Source organism: Falco cherrug, chromosome 4 (genome assembly GCF_023634085.1).
Source record: "Falco cherrug isolate bFalChe1 chromosome 4, bFalChe1.pri, whole genome shotgun sequence".
NCBI classification, from domain to species: Eukaryota; Metazoa; Chordata; class Aves; order Falconiformes; family Falconidae; genus Falco; species Falco cherrug.
In genome coordinates, this window is record NC_073700.1 from 61,954,732 (window position 1) to 61,974,338 (window position 19,607).

General features: G+C 38.7%; 1 protein-coding gene across 8 annotated transcripts in view; it reads left to right on the forward strand.

Moving 5' to 3' along the window:
* The window catches only part of ZMYND11 (zinc finger MYND-type containing 11), a 106,343-nt gene that overhangs the window by 78,999 nt on the left and 7,737 nt on the right, over nt 1-19,607 (forward strand). For 4 of the 8 annotated variants that reach the window (XM_014282505.3, XM_005442281.4, XM_055707018.1 and 1 more), the window contains 9 exons: nt 185-346; nt 9,413-9,490; nt 9,878-9,970; nt 11,432-11,519; nt 12,735-12,790; nt 13,513-13,590; nt 14,131-14,249; nt 16,062-16,269; nt 18,133-18,201. In XM_014282505.3, coding sequence (XP_014137980.1) covers nt 185-346; nt 9,413-9,490; nt 9,878-9,970; nt 11,432-11,519; nt 12,735-12,790; nt 13,513-13,590; nt 14,131-14,249; nt 16,062-16,269; nt 18,133-18,201 — 951 coding nt within the window. The remainder of the gene's footprint in view (nt 1-184; nt 347-9,412; nt 9,491-9,877; nt 9,971-11,431; nt 11,520-12,734; nt 12,791-13,512; nt 13,591-14,130; nt 14,250-16,061; nt 16,270-18,132; nt 18,202-19,607) is intronic. The other 4 variants (XM_027809981.2, XM_055707021.1, XM_027809982.2 and 1 more) reach the window with 2 other exon arrangements.

Genomic DNA, 19,607 nt, shown 5'->3' on the forward strand with positions numbered 1-19,607 from the left:
AGTATGTATTAAATTGATAAAGAACTTGAAGCATGTAGGTTTTCCCCTGTTTTTTAAACATTATACACTCTTAAAATGTTTATAATGTCTAATTGCTGCTGGATTTCAAGACGTATCAATTTTGTTCTTAGTTCCTGCAGATTTTGACAGAATGTCATACCAAAATATTTTGTATTTTTTGTAGGACTGGGAAACAGAAAATCATGACTGGTATTGTTTTGAATGCCATTTGCCTGGAGAGGTGTTGATATGTGACCTGTGTTTTCGTGTGTATCATTCCAAGTGTTTGTCTGATGAGTTCAGGCTTAGAGACAGCAGTAGTCACTGGCAGTGCCCAGTTTGCAGGGTGAGTACCTATGAGATTTCATGTGCTGATTAGAGGATTGATATTCATTAATAGATTCATTAAGGTGTCCAGATGGTCTGGCCAGGTTAATGGATAAAGAACTGAATATTGAAACCATGGTACATACTTAGAGCATCTATACAGAGATACCAAAATACGGTGCATGTAGCAGATGGTCATTTTTGAAGACTTCAGCAAAGTTTACTTATGCATTTGAACACACACAGCATACTGTGTGGGAAATGTGTGTACGTATGTATGCTACGTGTGAATGCAGTATATTGTGAATATCTTCAACATGAGTAAACAAATTGCTGTATAAGATGCTACTGGTTTTACTTAACATCATTTTAATGAATCATAATGTAACTTTTTTGTATTTTGATGACTGCATTCTTAATATTTTGTTGGAATAATAATTTACATTATAGAGCCACAGTCATGTTACTGATGAGGGCAGTATCAAAAAATACAGGGTGAAATCCTGCTTCCCATTTACTTCTGTGGATTCTATTGCTGCAGAAAGGCTAATCTGGATTTCACCCATAGCATCCATATCTGTATTGTTTTTTCTTTAAAACTGCTATTTTTATGAGTATGGTAGGGAGACAGCAAAGAATATTTTTTCTATACTTCCCAAGAATCAGCAGGTATGTTGTCTACATGTTATTAGAAGACTTAAACATTCTAGCCAAAATGGTGTTTACTGGTACCTGGCCTGGAATCAGCCAGATACTTCTCCTTACTGTTGTCATCTCCACGTCACCTCCCCCTGTGCAGCACATTCTTAGGCTTCTTTAAATGGAGGGAGTAAGGCATATGAATGTTTAAGAGAAAATTATTGCTATAGAGTGGCATAAAACTGCCAGTTGGATTGCTGAAGGGAGAAGAAATCCCATGCTAAAAGCTCAGATCTAGCTTTAGAGCTGCAGACTGACCTTCAGATGATCTGTGCTGCCAGGAGTGTAAGGGTTCAGGTGCTTCATTAGTGTGGAGAAGTGGTTTTTGAAAACTTGTGGATTGTTTTGTTTCAAAGCAGTGCTTTCTGACTGCTGTTACCTTAGAACCGGTTGTAAAAAACCTGTTGCCTGTTGCCTCAGACTGGGAGCTCTCAGGGTTTAGGGAAGTAGCAAGGAAATAGAGCCTGCCTCAAGGAAGTGGAAAGGAATGGGGAAAAAAAAAAAAAGCAGTGGCAGGGAAAAAGCAGTTAAGGACATGTACTGTATGTCTCCGTATTGAGTTACTAGTATTTAATTTAGCTACTCAATATCGCCTCTGTTAAAAACAAAAAATGACCATATATAGGTGAATTGCTTTCAGATTTTTAAATAAATCTCTTTAATAGTTGCTGGTTCTTGTAATAAGTTTTGATAGTTCTTAGAAATATTTAAATTTGGGTAAACTGGATCCAGTCTTTTGTTTACCAATAATTTTAGATGACACCTGGTGAAAGTAGGGAATGTAAATGGTTTAAGCCACCTTGAATATGAGGTGGCTTATAACATCTAGCTTGTAACATGGAAGTAGTCAGAGAAATGCTGAGTAATCGCATGAAATACGCAAAGGTATGTAGGGTGGTCAGCTTTGAGAACAGTTTGACTTCCATCCTAGAGCCCTGAAATTCTTTATGGCAATGATATTAAACAAATACTTACTTCGGAAAAAAATTCCGTGAAACTCAGACCATGTGCACTGTGTCTGTCTTTCTGCCTATTTGTTCCCTTTTTGTTTTACAAAGGCTAAGGAGAGGTTTTGGGGGGCTCTTAAATGCCTCCTGCCCCAGAGATCTTTGGCTTGCTCAGTGCCTCAGGTGATGATCAGCCTATTTTGGTGAATATTGCCATTTTAAATGCCATGGCATCCTTTTTCCCCCTGTGCTGGCAGCTCCTATTTTCCTTGTAATTAATCCAAATCAGTTCAACCCCTAATTCTGCAAACTTGGACTAAGGAGGCTTGCACAGTCTCTGTAAGCAAAGGAGGACTAGTTTGGCCTGGGAGTTAGTATCCTTTCTTCCGTTACTTTCACCCCACCTTCCTAGGAAATGACTTCTCTAATTTAATTTTAAAAGAAAGAGAGGGGCCTATATTAAAAAAACTATGGTAATTTGGAGAGCCTTGGCTGATGTCCAGAGGACATAACAGAGCTTAACTATCTTGCATAAGGGCAATGGGATTTACTTTGCATTATCAGCAGTAAATATGTACGTGCAAGGAAAGTAATGGTTGGGACAGAAAGATGCATATATTTTCATACTTCATTCTTGTAACTGGACATAGCACTTTTTACCTGGGGATTTCAAAGCTCTTTACAAAGGTTAAGTAAAAGTATGTTTGAAACCTAATATACTGGGAGAAATAATCTAAGAACACTTCATTCTTACGTAAAGATTGCTTCTGTAACGCTGCCAAGGTCAGCAAGCCTTTGGATTACTCATTTCACAATTGCTGCTTGTACTAGTTCAATCAACCTGTGCAGCTTTATCTTGCACACTTGACTACTCAGAAACATTTCATAAAGGACATTGCCAAGGATTTGTTCATAACTTTAAAATATTTTTCCTCCCTAATATTTATAACAGTCCCTTGCAAACCCCTGCAAACCTGAACTCTTGTTTCCCTGCTGGTGTTTTTCTGCCCTGCATCCATAAGCGAGAATGTTCAGTTCCTGGCTATTTTTTTTTAATTTGATGGTACCAATCTGAGTATTTTTTACATGGCATAATTCACAGCAGGAGTCAAACAAAGTTCAATTCAAACCACATTGCAGTGACTGAAAATTTTCCCTGATGACTGATGGACTAATCATTGTCCTAAGTGAAATAAATTGGTATTATCAGCAAAATTCCTGGTAGACAGGTCACAAGAGAAAGACTCGAATGAACTTAGAGATTACATTCCCAACTACTGGAATGGTCCATTCAAGACAGGGTTAATCAACTCGATCTCTGAAGGATGCAGGAGACTTGGACATTTATGGCTGCTTTTTGGTTAGATACAAGGAGAATATTTTCTCCAGCTGTTAATTTAGCACCTAAAGACTACAGAAAGTACAGCAAAAATACTAGTGGGTTTTTTGGGGGGGGAAATAGTTATATACAAAATTCTGAATAGGAGAATGTTGATCACGTGTCAAGGTAACTGACTATTATTATTTCTTTTTTAAAAGAATTTTAGAGAAAGGCAGAATTATGTAGTATATATATATAGTATATAGTTTATATAGTTTGAATATAGTTTGTCCCAGAGGAACAGGTTTTGATTTGTGACAAAAAAAAAAAAAAAAAGAATTATTCATATGGTTTCACTTGACTCCTTAATTTTTTACAGTCATTTGATCAGAGATCGATCTTTCATGCATGTGTTCTGCAAGGAGTTATGTCCAATTTACCTATCATAGTGGGTGTTTCTGTATTTCTGGGTTTTATATATATGAAAGTGAAGTAAACTGTAGAGCTCAAGATATTTAATGCTGTGCTGATAAATATTCTACAAATAGGCCATTTCTGAGTTCTGGTACTGTACTAAGCATTTCATGGAGTACATAAAAATACACCGTCATGCAGTTCACAATCATCTTTAGACATAATTTGACAAGTGAGAGTGATAAAAAGTAGACAGAAGCACAGAAAGATGAAGGTTACTTAAGTAACTCAGGTACTTAGATAAGGAGGTTTTAGGTACTAGCTGTCAGTCAAGATAGTAATGTAAAATGCAAGGAAGGAAGGAAGAGTATGGCTCTATTGACTTACTTTATGGGGTGTTACGGTAGGAGTTTGTTAGACAACTGTATGATGGAACATGTTCTATAAACAGAATTTGGCATAATCACACAAATAATAGCCATGGATTTGTGGGTGAAGGGAAGTCATGGTATGGGACTGATATTAGCACCACATGGTTCAGTGTGCAAAGCCCACACCTGGGGAAGTGTTAGTCCTCTGCAGGTCCCTGCCATTCACCTTGCAGCCACACGCACCCCTGAGTAAATCAGGAAGCTGGCAGAACTGGGCACTGCATAGGGTCTATTTAGTAAAGTATAAAGGAATGTGTCAACAGCAGTGAGAAAACTGGGAAACCTCCACTTAGAGCCTCCTTCCACCTTCTTTGTGCATGTAAAAGCATATTTAATTCATGTGATGCTTCATATTCAGAAGGTGCTTAATGCACCATACAAGTACAAACCAATTTGTGGTTTCAGCTGTAACATTTTCAAAAGCGCCTAATGTTTTGAAAAGTCTCATTGAACTGCATGTGGTTTTGAAAGAGGCAGGCCTTATGCCATATTCTGCTCATGCAGGTGCTTTTCTGTATGCTGCTTTGCACATACAGCGCACTAGTTGCTCTGAGAGCCGTCCTGTGTGCCTGCGTACCTTTCTTAATGGTGCAGAAAACCTGAGGACTGGAGGGTTTGAAGAGGGCATCAGAACAGTCCAGCTTTCGATATGCAGCACCAAATTCCTCTGGAAGTTTTAAGACCTTCAAAAATCCGAGAGCCAGTGGGTAAAGTAAGGAGTTTCTAAACAGCAGCGGTGAACGTATGTTAGACTCACGCACATAGTTCCCCTCTGCAGATATACCCCTGGAAACCTGTATTGCCTCTGAAAATGGAACTGGTGCCTTAGAAGCATGTATCTGTCATTGAGCAGCCTTCACCTAATCCGTCACTGAACTGAAATGCTGAAATGAAGCTCTTTGATGTACGTATACACATGGCAGTTGAGAGAGGAAGGAGGGGGGGGAAATACTAGTTAATGGGAGATTGTAGGGAAATGGAAACCTCTTTACATGGAGAACTTGTAATTTAAATGCTTATAGACAGAATGCTGGCACTAACACCTTGCATTTCTTAGAGTTTCACTATTTTTTTTCTCTTCAAATGAAAGATTGCAGCAACTGCAGCACAGTATCGCTGTCCCCCTGGGAGCCGAGAACTGCATGCCAACTTGGGGTGCAGAGGATAGTCACTTCCATCATAAATGGTGCTCCTGCAGGATGGAGTGTTTCTTGGCAGTACCCCTAGCTGCTGCTAACCTCGTGTGGTTCATAAAGTCTTGTAGTGAATTTCTGTGCAGTAAGCGTGTCAGAATTGCTAAATAAGTCACACTTGCACAGTGCGATATTTTGCTACCCTCTTTAGCAGCTAGGCGGTATTATTAATCTGGAATATTGAATATAAACAGCAATGTAAATCCAACCTTCAGGTACCAGCCTCTGAGAAATAGATGTGCTGCAGAGAGTAAGGCATTATGTATAAAGTATTTCCTGCACCCATAAGCGAAGAGTTAGGTTGCAGCCTTGGCCTTCCACCTACCAGATCTCATTAATCTTCTACATGAGGATCACTATTGTGAAGGTTATTACTTCACTCCTACATCCTCTGTGTAAGCACATATGGCTGACCAAGCCTTTGAGTTTACTTTGATTCAAAGTAGAAGGTTTGCAGGTTCTCTAAAAAATAGTGTGACTCTAGGAATTGTTCTTGTTGTGGGTTAACACCAGTAGGCAGCTAAGCACCACGGGGCTGCTCTCTTACTTCTCCCCAACTGCCAGCGAGACAGAGGAAGAGAAAAGCAAAAGCCAGAAAACTTTTAGATAGAGATAAAAATTGTTTAATAAGTGAAGAACTGGAAGAAGAGAGAAAGAAAACACAACAAAAGAAGTGACGCAAAGGCCATCACTCAACACCCATCATGGATAGACTGATGCCCAGCCTATTCTGGAGCAAAAGATGGCTAACCCCCTTAAGCCTCCTCCTCTCCCTTTCTATTGCTGAGAGTGATGGTATAAGGCATGGAATATCTTTTTAGTTAGTTCAGGTCATCTGGCTAATTGTGTCTCCTCTCAATCTCTTGCATACCCCCCAATCTATTCACTGTGGGGGCAGAGTGAGAAACAGCAAAAGTCTTGGCACTGTTCAGCAAGAGCTAAAACATTATTGTGTTATCAACACTGTTTTGGTCACAGATCTGAACCACAAAACCATATGAGCTGCTATGAAGACAATTAACGTCCCAGTACAATCCTATGTAAAGTTAATTTATCCTACAAATGGGATATCTGCATGTATAAAGATCCTGATAACCTTTTGGGGCTGGATTGAATCTTAGCAGTCTCTTTGAAAGAAACTTGCACTTTAGCAAGTTTTGCAGTAGCGTATCTTAGTAGATCTGACTGTGGGAAAAGATGCACAGTGGATCTTGCCACTTTTACAGATTAACAAGCCACCATCATTGTTTTCATTTCCTAAAAGTAGGAAATTAAAACACCTAATTTTCATTTATGCTTGCTTCTATATCACTCTGGCTATAAAGGGACCTGAAAGTGGGAATATTTTCTTGTGTCAGAGCAATATAAATAGATTTTATGCAAATCATATCCCCTACCTAGTATCTTATTTTCTTGCTTTAAGTGGCTCTAGGTTGACTTCTCTGAGAACACTATAAGTCTTCAAAATACAAACTAGAGTGTTTTTTTATTTAAAAAATTACACATTTTCCATTATAGCTTCCAAAGAACATGTGAGTGGTACCTCTTAAAGCACTAATCTTGTTGAAAAGTGAATGAAGCAGTTGGATTATAACTTGCTTTCTACAAAGGGTGAGCAACTTTGCCGTAAAAAGACATTTTGCTGGCTCATAGGCTCCAATTCCCTAAATTTATTACCTTTCAACATTTAGTAGAGGAACCTAGAGATCAAATTTTTCTTAAAATAAATCAGGGTAGGGAATTGAAGGAAAAGTGGAGAAATTCAAGTTTGCCTGAATTGGCAAGTTAATTATATAATTTTCATTGATGCTTAAGATGATATTAATTGCTGACATCAATAACGATACAAAGCCAGCTATCTATCTTTTCTTATGATCTGAAGGATGACTGTAAACCATCTATCTCAACACAGTCTCTTACAAACTGTCTTGCCCAGCAGGGCATGAAAAATGGTTTGCGTGAATTCTGAAATACTTTCAAAGGATGATAAATTCAGAACCATGTCAGAAAAAGACATATAGAAGGACTAGTAAGTGCAAGTGAGTTTTATTGTGTCCTAGGAAGTTTCAGGCTTTTAAAATGCTGTGTCATTAGCAAGCATACAGCACTCCAGTGCCTAAAATGACAGCAGCGTTTCATAATGCAGATAATTTAATGCACATACGGGTTTGCATCTGCAGTAGCAATGTTGGTTTATGCAAAACTGAATGGGTGAATTGAATTCCAGCAGAATGCACGTTCTCACGGCAGACAAAGTAAAACATGAATATACAGAAGGTGATTCACACATACAGCGCAGGGTCAAATTCTGTGTCATTCCAGAGTTCGGAAAGAAGGTCAAGGAGCCATTAATATTATGAAAATAATGCTTAAATGCACTGTAAGTGTTAGAAATGTTAGAAAGACTTGGTGCTGGCCCTTTCCACAATCGTGAGTCTTAGGTACCTAACAGTGGTAGTGTCCTGTCAGTTATGCATACGGTGGCATCTATAAAGGTTTGTGACTGAGCTGGTATTTCAGCACAGTTTGTAATGATTCTGTGCATACTGTTCAGCAGTCAAATGAACAGCTTCATTGGTTGTGCTGTGTACAATTCTGATTTAAGAAGGAGGTAGCAAGTACAATCCTGAGATGTATAGGTTGCACACTTGCTGTAGCGCGAGGTCCAACCTGTGATTTTCAGGGTCTTCAGGGTCTTGCAGGAGGAACATAAGCAGAGGAGACACAGTCAAATCCTATCAATTTTTTTTGCGCTAATGTGTCATTTTTTCTCTTGCCAAGTAAATATGTAAAAGTATTTGCTCTGTACTCAATGTGTCTGCTCCCTCTATATGTTCAGAGTCATATATAAGTAATTCAGTAGAAACCAGCACACTTCTGGTGATTAATAATTCATAAGCCTCATACCTCTTTAATCTACCAGTTATGATATGGATTCTGTTTTTTCTTGCGTTTGCTGAGCAACAGTCATCTGCACAACTATGTGGATCTTGCTAAAGACCATCAAAACTTGAGGGTGCAGGTGTAACTTAGTCCATACAGTTTGCATACAGGTGGTGATGTGAGGCATGAGAAGGGCAGAACTCACCTTGGCACTTGGTGCATTTGGAGGTATGAAGAGTAAACATTTTTGCAAGAGACGTGAGCAGTTAGTGATCACTTTGGGATAATAAACTTGGAACCCATGCTGTTGTTTCACTGTGCTTCTGTTTTGGGGAACTACTGTAGGCCAGAGCAAGGAAGAGATAGCACTTTGCAGCCAGCTGTCGTAAGGCCATGTGGAACTGTGCACAGCTGCTGTGACCTGGAATTGGAAAGGCTGGTTTGTAAGAGCACACCAGGCATTGGCAAAGAACCGCCTTCTCCTTAGCAGCGTGTTTTCTGTATGCAGTGCTTCCCACTAGCCTGGATTGACTTTGAAGCGTGGGGATAAGTCTCTGGACTAGGCTAAGATGAAGGGAAAAGCTCTGGATACTGAACTGCTAAAAAGAAGCAGTCTGTGTTCTAGAATCTAGGTTAGATTTTGTGAAGGAAGAACCACAAAAATCAACAACTTCTATGTTTCTTGAGCAGTAAAAATTGCTCTGCGTTTTTACTGGCTAGAGCCTATTTGACTTCCTCCTAGACAGTATCATTTTGCCTAGTAAGCACATAATATGTAGATAGTACAGGATATTCTTTTAAAATAATTTCTTATTTTACTGGAAATATTAATGGCTTGCTATAAAGAAGAACATCAAATAAATTTTAAACTGCTCCCTAAAATGCCTTTCTTCATTACTTTATTCTAATTAGATACTTTTTTACATGAGAGGTTTTGACAAAGTATTATGGATACAAGTGGAAATAAAACCTGTAGCTGAAGTCCTTAGCCCAGACATAATTCAAAGCAACATATATAGTTGTTGTGATGTGTTAGTGTTGCTAATTTCCCAGAAAAGATTATAGGTAAAAAATTGTGTGGTATATGATTCAAAGTTACCTTTCTTAAATAATGTCATGATGCAGAGAAAATTTGTATTGGATGACCTTTGAAGTCAAGTTTAAAATAATAATATGATCCTGTTTTTCTTTTGACAGAGTATCAAGAAGAAAAACACGAGTAAACAAGAGATGAGCACATACCTGCGATTCATAGTCTCTCGTATGAAGGAGCGGGTGAGTCTGAAACAGGGCAGTTGATCGAAGTGTTGGGTTGCACTATAGAGGATGCATTACTAGTGGCCATGTGTGACTGTGCAGGGAGGAGGGCTACAAGAGGGTGTCATTTTATTTACGCTGTCATATTTCAACGTACACTTATCAGGTCTTATTGCTCGAATTAGTATCATTCTGGCAGGAGTGGTTTATGTCATGGGCCTGTGACTCCTCTGAAATGGATATTTTTGAGGTTTGAGACACATGTAGCCTGTCAGACCGGATCCAGTTTTGCCCTGTGTATTCCCCACCTGAAATATTCCAAACTATTGTATTTTTTAAATCTTTTATTTATGTTTTAAGCAGATTCTAAATACAATAACTTATGCTGTCTCGTGGTCCTTTCAGGCTATAGATCTAAACAAGAAAGGGAAGGACAACAAACACCCAATGTATAGAAGGCTGGTGCACTCAGCTGTTGATGTTCCTACTATACAGGAGGTAGAGTGACTTGCTTTCTAACTTCCACACTGTTTATGGTGTCTTTTAACAATGAAGATAAAGCTTAAGGACTAAAGCACTAATCCTGTTTAATTCTTCTTGTGATCGGTATTTCAGAATTGTATCCAGCATTGGATAGGGGAGCTTCCTCATAAATAGATAACCGAGTAAAACCATTTTGAGTGGTGCCTAGTTTTTAAACACAGAGTATCCTCAATTTGTTTTGTACTGGGGTTTTACTAGGAGCTGTAGGTAGCTGAAATCTTTAGAGAAGGTACTCTTTATCTAAGTCACTGAATATGGACTTGAGTGCCTATGTTGGTATATCTGGCCCAATGGTTTTGACCATATTCCAGTTTTAGTCATTATGCCCTTGCGTAGGTGTCAACTTTATAAACATCTAAATGATTCATAAAGAACCAATCATTTTGTTGATCATGAAAAAACAAGACTCACTCAAAACATGTTTTGCATTAATTGTTCCAAAAATTAAGTATTAGTAAATACGTTGTCCTTTTTTTCTGAACCAAAAGTCTGCCCATGACTCACGTAAACCAACTGCACATGATCAAAATGAACAGCATATTCATCCTTATTCGTTGCTGCAACTGGATTACTATGCAGTGCCATAGTATATCTTGCCCTTTACAACCCAGAAGTGAAAAGCCTTTGCTTTATTATTGCTATTGAAACACGTGGATAAACGATAGCTTCGCTGACAGTTCTGGAGACCAACACTGCTGGCTGGCTTGAAGTACTGGTGACACTGTTTGAGCCTGAAAATAGGTCAAGAAGCTTTCCTTTCACTGTCACCTTCACCTGCTTCCACAGAAGGTCTTTTGACCCTGATGACATCCTAGAAACTGATGATGTTTTGTTAGATGATCGGAATTCTCATAGGTGTTCTTCACAGGGCACAACTGAAAATGCTGCATCCCTTAGCAGACAAAAGACCATACTAGGAAAACGAACTGCAAGTCAAGTTTGTTACGAGTTTGGAAGACTAAGACAATCAACCTCCATCAGAAAACACTGACTGTCAAGTGAAGATCCTGGAAGTATAAAGGCAGTCAACACTGATTTGAAACTAGCTGGTATTTTAAGGCACAAAATCTTCACCTCAGGGAATATATTTTAATTTGAACAAGTGTTCTGAGCCATACCTTTATGACAAAGCTACTCCAGATTCACCCTGTTATAACCAAGAGAATATTTTTTTGTAACTTGGTCACATATCTAAGCACCTGTTTTACTTCTGGGCGTTGCATAGAGGGACCAGTGCAACCAATGTTCAGGTACTAGCAAACCATGTCAAAGAGTTGTAAGTATTCCTTCTGTGTGCAGGAAAGGCAGTGTCTGATCTGTGTTGCATAATGCAGATTTCTGTGAAAGCTTCTCTGCATTAAACAGGTGCAGCACTTTCAAAGTTTTTTTCACAGTCCTGTGTTTTCTTTTGTGTAGAAAGTAAATGAAGGGAAGTACAGGAGTTACGAGGAGTTCAAAGCAGATGCTCAGCTGCTTCTACACAACACAGTGATTTTCTATGGAGGTAAGATACTACGCTTATCACTTGCTTTCTTTGATTTATCTTTATCTGTAGGAAACTCACAAGTTCAGGATTGAATTTGGTATCAGGTAATCTTAAATGTGGGTGAGGTCATTTGAGAGCCCTTAAAAATCAAAGTAAGCTGCAAGAGGACTTTGTAGGGTCTTTTTTGCCCCACCTACTACACAACTATTTCCATCCTCTCTGACTAAACCTGTCAGTAGAAATTTACTCCTTTGCCATGTCTGCTTCTGCAGCCTAAGTCATAAGTCAGTCTATACTGCAGATTTCTGCCAGTATATATATGTTGTTTTACAGTGGAAAGAGATCTGATCTCTGATGGGCTGTGTCAGCAGAAACATGTACTATAGACACGTATTTTTCACTTGTGGGCAATATCTGCTATATTACGACAGCAAATATAGCTACATCCAGACTAGAAATGTCCTGGTGGTGCAGTGTGTGGAGGCACAGCCATCAGAGAAGCTGCCAGCCACTGGGAAGGTAATAGGTGACTGATATGGTGGGATAGTCTGATGGCAAGTGGAGAAATACCACCACTGTGTCCAGAAGCTATAGCCAGGTCCTGTAACAAGGTTCTCCAGAGCCATCACTTCAGGAAGGATGTGAATCTCCCCTGCAAACACAGCCCACATCAGGGAAACTGGGAGGAGGGTGGGATCAGTCTATTTGCAGCAACAGGAGATCCACACTGTCCTTGGTAGGAAGAGAAGAGAATGTGCTAATAGAGAAATGCACGGGTGTAAAGGGAAGCACATAGTGATAAATAGTCTGTGAAGCATTGCTCTGAGAAGAAATACTTCTGTGATTGTACCTGTGTTCCTGTCAAGTGGTGATAGCAGAGAGCCGTGTTTTAGGACAATCAGGGTGTGTCATTAAGACAGTAGCGAAGAAAGAAACTGGATCCATGCTAAGAGCAATTCTGTCTCTCTGCTGCTGCTCCTCAGATGCGTACTTGTAGTGTTCAGTTTAAAAGCTCCCAACGGTATTTTTGCATATAAATATGAAACAGAAAACAAATATAGAACTGATCATTAGAAAATTTTAAGTGGAAGGGTTACCCAAGTGACTAAATTATGTTTTGTGTTCTCAAGAAAGACAAATATAGCATGAAAGTCATAGCATTGACAGCTGCAAATCTTTGTGAGCACTGTGATCATACTGTGATTGTTCATACCATTTATTTTTAATTTATAGCGGACAGTGAACAAGCTGATATAGCAAGGATGCTTTACAAAGACACGTGTCATGAAGTAAGTAGTACCAAGTAACCAAGTTACGGATATTTGATTTTCATTTCAGAATCTAAGAAAATTTATTCTTCATATTACAACAATAGCAGGGGTGTGAAGTTTGTTACATTTTTTCCCCTAACTTTCTAACAGCAGCTTCAGAATTCCTTTTTTTTTTTTTTCTTTTTGCAACTAGACTATCATTTCAAAAATACCAGTATTCGAATTTTAGTTTTGAAAATACTCTAATAATACATAGTTGGCCTAGAAATAATTGTACTTACTAGTAAATATATTGAACCTGAGGTGAGATTCCTACCAAATTCTGTAATTGGCATTGAAACATTTCTAAACATTCAGAGGAGACCAAAAAATAAAACTAGGGGAGCTGTCACGCTTTGTCCATTTGTATAGTTGAATTACTTCTTTCAGAATGTAAATATCATTAAATATTTGATGAATTTAAAGAGCTATTCTTTGCACTTTAGCTATAATAAATCATTAAGGTGTATATTAGTCTCTTCCCACTGCCTGTTTTTTTTAGAATATGAATTATATTTCTGCAGCTTGTCTTTCATCCACTCTCAGCTCACCTCAGTTTCACACCTAGTTTTTACAGACGGAAGTAACTCCACCAAATTAGCAAGCAGGGCTGAAAAATTTTACTATTTAAGAGATAGGGATACTACTGAAGTCACACAAATAGGATTTTTTGGGCTTATTTACCTTTTTTTGTTTTTCAGCTGGATGAACTGCAGCTTTGCAAGAACTGTTTCTATTTGTCAAATGCGCGACCTGACAATTGGTTCTGCTATCCTTGTGTATGTTGCTGACACAGACTTTTATTTGTTTGCTTTTCTGTATGAAAGCCTGCAGTTTTGGTGTCATTAATGCATTGAATATTCCATTTCAGAAGGCTTGTTTCAAAAGCTTGGTTAAGACTCTGTAAGCCTAGATATTTTACACAAGTGAAATGTTGATTGAAGTTCAAAGCTGTAACAATATAGGTTGTAAAACTTGGTTATCAGCCAGTTACAATGGTTTCACAAGAAAATAAGGAGCTTACAGAACTAAAACTTTGCTCCTGGATGAAGCTATAAAGACAAGTTTAATTTTTGGGCTGCTTAAGATCTGTTTTCAATAGACAGTTACACCCTTTGCAGACTTCGTATTTTTTCTACTTTGATCCAAGCAATACGTCTAACAGGGAAATGCATATTGTAGGAAGATAAAAATGAAAATAGCACTACATAAACAGCAACCATGTTCTTAAGATACTAGTGTAGTATTACAGCAAAATATTTGTGGGAGATATCAGTATAATACTTCATATCCAATAATAAATGCAACATTTTTTCCAGATACCTAATCATGAGTTGGTTTGGGCCAAAATGAAAGGCTTTGGGTTTTGGCCAGCTAAAGTCATGCAGAAAGAGGACAATCAAGTTGATGTTCGCTTTTTTGGCCATCATCACCAAAGGTAATTTATTAATTCCATGTGCTGCTTTTTACAAGTGATACTTAAAAGAATTTATCTCATCTATCATGTTGTAAATCCTGGCTCAGCTAGTTGCCAACATTAGAAAGACTGAGTACTTTGCCATAATTGTTTCAGAAAATGTAAAGCGCAGTCTAACACATCCAAAGTTGCCAAATGGCTCAGAGATTCCCTTTCCACAGTTGCCATAGGGATGTTACTTAATGCCATTTTAATTAAAGAAAGGAAGTGAACTTCCAACTGTTTCTTCAAATCAGTAGCAGCCTGCTAATCCAGGCCAAGGTAAAAATTGGACAAAAATGTACTCTTACTACCAGTAGTATTGACTTTGTGCAATTTTCTCTTCTGAGCAGGCACATTGCAATTTTGTGTTTTGGTAACATAATATACATCACAAATGTTTCTGTCTTACTGCTAGAACACAGAGAGCTCCTGCTGTGAGCCAGTTGGCAATTTCAGAGAATAACTCTTTACTTTGGAAACTTCACTTTTAGAGATCAGCTTTTACTTCTGTCTCCAGTTGTTTGTTCAGCGTTTGGGGAGGCACATGGTTGTTACTACAGTGGATTTTTTTCTCTGTTGGACTTATATGCCTATAATGTGAGCAGAGGAGACATTTGCAAAGTAATTCATGATTGTTGGGAAGGGGGTCTATTTTGGTGCATCCCAAAAGGGCCTAGACAGTTCAGTAACAGTGTTGTATAAGGCTGTTTATTTAAGTTGCTTTTAGTGTAACTGGTGCAGTATATAACATGGTTTTATTTGTTATATGAACTACCAAGATTTTCTAATAGGCATAAAGTGGGTGAAGGATTTTTATTTGTGTCTCAATCACAGAATCTATTTGCAAATACAGTTTGTCTTATGAGTAGTTTTGACATTAAGTTCGCACAGCTTCATACTGTTTAATAAAGTAACATGGCACTTGCGGGATAAGGTGCTTGCAACTTCTTAAACATGCTGATCGAAAAGGCAAAGTACATTTTACTGGAGTGCCATTGCTTAGTTACTGTGCTGGATTTGGACAAAAGGCCAAATTCCTGGTTGATGTAAATTAGCGTTGTTTCTTTGACTTCACTGAAATGCAATTTGTATTGCAAGATCTGAGAATCTGTCCACAGACATTTAATTTGTTAGTATTTAATCTGCTATGTAGATGTGCATGGCAGTGACTCTTTTTCTTTAATGTCCGATGTTGCTTGGTATAACCTTTTAAAATGTCAAGCGCTGCCCATGGAAGTCTATGAGGATTCTGAAAATATTTAAGAGGACAAAGTACCTCTGGAACCAAGTCACTGGCATGAATTCGGTCCAAAAGAGCATGACAGTCCCCATGTGAGTTCAGTCCTGATAGAGGTCCAAACTACAAAATGTCGCTCTTCAAGGTCGTCATTTGGTACGTTCCTTGACAGCTTTAGCAAAGAGGTCGAAGGCTAAATTGGATTAGCATATGAGCCTTCAGTACAGATGTGTCTGACGCGGAGCGTTTAGCGAGGAAGCAGGCGGAAGGTGTGACTGCTGGTGGTGCTGGGGGGAGGTTTGTGGCTCACCAAAAATGAAACAGACTTGCAGCTGTAGCATCCACAGCTAACAAGTGCTTATAGTAACACAAATGTCTAGTGGTTTGCAGTCTTATTTTATTAAAAATGTGTTGAATATACAAAAATTCTGAGTAAAAAGGAATTGTCAGTGATTGGCCACTGTGAGAAACTGCTTCTGAAGTCAGTTTCTCACATCACGATCCTTCATCTGTATTTAATGTTTCCGAACCTGTCTGTGCTGTGTATTCAAAAGGGCCTGGATCCCCTCTGAAAACATTCAAGATATCACAGTTAACATCCATCGGCTGCACGTGAAACGCAGTATGGGGTGGAAGAAGGCCTGTGACGAGCTGGAGCTGCACCAGCGTTTTCTTCGTGAGGGGAGATTCTGGAAATCAAAGAATGAGGATAAAGGGGAAGAGGAGGCAGAGTCGAGTATCTCTTCCACCAGCAATGAGCAGGTGAGTGCTGCCACAATGTTAGCAATCAGAGCAATTTATAAACGTTAGAAAGATTACATATTTTTGATTGGTCTGCTATTAAATTAGCCTTGTGCTCTGTCTACAGTTTTGTGGTGACAAGAAGAGGGTTCAAAGACTTGTTTTCCCTATGTTTTGTAGCTCAGTAAAAGCAAGAATATAGGGGTTTCCTCTTTCCTCGGTTTATGGGATGACCTCTGGGAAGTTTCAAAATGTTTGTCACCTATAGCACCTTGATGAGACAGACCAAGATTTCTAAAGTTAAATAGGAATGTTCAAGTTAAATGTCATGGATATCAGATAGACTGCAACACTGCCTTCTTGGACTCCCATCAAGGGACAGCCCTGTAGCTGTTCAGCCTTGTCACAGCTGGAGTATGTTCGCTTTGGACAGTATTCTACATTACAGATCCCTGAGTGACACCAACCATGACATTTTCAGCAAGTCCAACTGAAGTTAGGTTGAAATGTTGCGCTTGAGAATCATGTGACCAGCAACTGATTAAAGTAATGAAAAATAATTGTGCGAAACAAGAAAAATTATATTGCTTTAACAAAAGTGAAAAGCACAAAGGGCCAAGATAAAAAACTTTGCATTGCCATATGGAAATTCCCTTATCACAACTGAACCTTGCTAGTCATTCATTGTCCAAGAGGGTGTTATATATTCACTGTTACTGACTTGGCCATAAGATTTTCATAGGTTGCAGGATGCTTCTCTGTAGTTTTGGCAGCCTTTTCCCTGACAACATCTTTCTTCATTTAAAACCACTGTGCTCTTTCTAAGCCTGTGTTTTTAAAAACCAGTGTGTTTTGACCCTCTTCCTTTGCCCTTCTGTCAAACAGGTCTGCCATCTAATTTGTAGCTAAGAATTCAAGCTTATAAAACTGGATGTTGCATTAAGGAGATGCTGCTTATTAAAGTGGTGTTAGGTGTTTTTAGCCTGGTTTGCTCAGCTAACCCCTTGTAGTCCTTTATTTAATGTTGTGTGTGCAGTCTTGCAACAGTGTATGCTGAAGCAGGAAAACAGTCACACATAGCGTTTATGAAAGATAACAGTGGTATTTTCCCAGTTTTTCAGAAGTATCAGTCATAGGGTTTGAAGTGTTCATTTGCAGATTTTCTGTTCCACCCCAATTGCTCATCCTTCACCTGGTTAGTGCTTATACCTGCTTCACTGGTTTCCCAGATGCAGGAACCTAAGAGCAGCTGTCAAACTTCATGCTCTGCAGTAATCTGCAAAACCCTGTCACTAACACAAGCTAGTGCTGGATGCTTCAAAGACAGGAGTAAGAACTTTTCAGTAAGCCATATACCATCCACTTTGATCTCACCCTTGTTTCTGTTGGTGGAGATTGACTTTTAGTCTAAAGCATGAAGTTTTGTACCCCTCCAAGCATACAGTTATAATGAATTATAGCAAGTCTATAATGTTACCATCTATATATATATGTACATTTTCTTTATAATTATTGCTGTTTTCTGGCTTCCAGCAAGATCTGTTGCCTTTTTATGGCTCACTGATATCTGAATATTCCAGAATACAAGTGTTTGAACTTGTTTGTGAAATGAAGAAAAGAATGGTTAAGAGTATTTTAGCAAATACATATTGAACGTTAGAACTTGTTTGTGAATTTTATTTCTTCATGCAATCATAGTTACCAGTAATATGGAAAGTTTATTGTATGCACTCTTCATTTAAGACAGTATTTAACTTTATATTTGCTAAATTAAATAATTGCAGATAATCGTAAATAAAAGGTACATCAGAGATGTTACAATTAATGCTACTTATATGACATGGGGTTTGGACTGATTCAATACACTTTTCTTAATGTTCACAGCTGAAGGTTACTCAGGAACCAAGAGCAAAGAAAGGACGACGTAACCAGAGTATGGAACTGAAGAAAGAAGTAAGTTACCTCAATTACCATGTTTGTAGAGATAGCAGAGTACAAGAAGGCTGAAATTTTAATAGACACCCCTTCAATGTCTTGTCACCTTTCACTGATTTTACAGTATTAATTAGGGCAGTTCCAGCCCCATAGCTTGGTCTTCCTTGCTAACAAACATAGTTATACCTCCCACATGCAAGGCACTGGTGTCATCATGGTAATATTCTGTATCATGAATAAGTCAACAGTCAGCTTACAACTTTTGCTTTGGCAGGAACGAGAAAGTATTTTGCACCATCAAGAAAATTCAGTTTATGAAGTGTCATATCCACCTTTTTCCATGGAATTTCCTTGTTTATCCAGCTTGCACACTGAATGATCATGTAACCGAAGGACTGTATTATGATGCTTGTACACAAGGGGGCAGTTACTAAGACAGCCATAAATCTCCTAACTTTTGAGTACTTCTTCCTGGCTTTGTTTCAGCTGCATCTTGAACACTAGGAAAAGTTGCATGTATGCAGTCCTCTGAAGAGGACTTGTGACTCCATTATGGAGGAGGGTTCAGGTGTGTGGGATGGCCTTGGTGCCTGAAATACAGGCAATTGCCAGTCCACATATCTGGACACCTGCCTGCCCATTGTATCTGATGCTGCAGGAGGCACCTTCATCGACGGAGACATTGACACGCAGTTTGTGCTCCCTGAGGCACAAACTGTATTTGAGTGCAGGATAGGGAGACTGCAGTTGAGAATGTCTCATCATTTTTACCATGTTTTCTGTCAAGCAAATGCTTTAATTTGCTTCATACGTATGTCTTAATGTTTGCCATCTTAGGTCTGCTTATATTTGATCCAGAAGTCAATCACAGTGACCTATTAGAGAGTAACTGCAAAAGGGAATACACGGTCAGACTTTCGGTTGCTGTGAGCAGTGCCCCATCACACAGACAGGCACAAAGTCCACTCCTGAGCAAGTCTGGTGTTACAAGGACACTGTACGCTGTCAAATGGGCTTTAAAAAATTTAAGTTAAAAAACCCCAAATAATGTCCATCTGTGTCTTCAGACACTTCAGATGTCAGTAAGAGCTTGCAGGGATATTATTTCTCTGTTCTAAAGAGCAGGAGCAATTGGTGTTACAGTGTAATAACATAGGCAGCTAAATTCAGAACAGTACACTGCAGCACCTATGATTTCTTTCTTGATAATTATGTAATTACGGAAAGCTTCTGTGGTCATCCAAGACTAGTTCCATATTAGTGGAAACAAAACTTAGATGCTCATTAGCCTTTCATCTTCAAAGCACCTTTGAAGTACTAATCAATCTTTGCAGCAGTTCTATGAAATCAGTGGAGTAGTACAGATTCCAGTGGAGTCTTTTGGGCCAGAGTAAGCCCAGAGTTTGCCAAAAAAATTCAGGCAC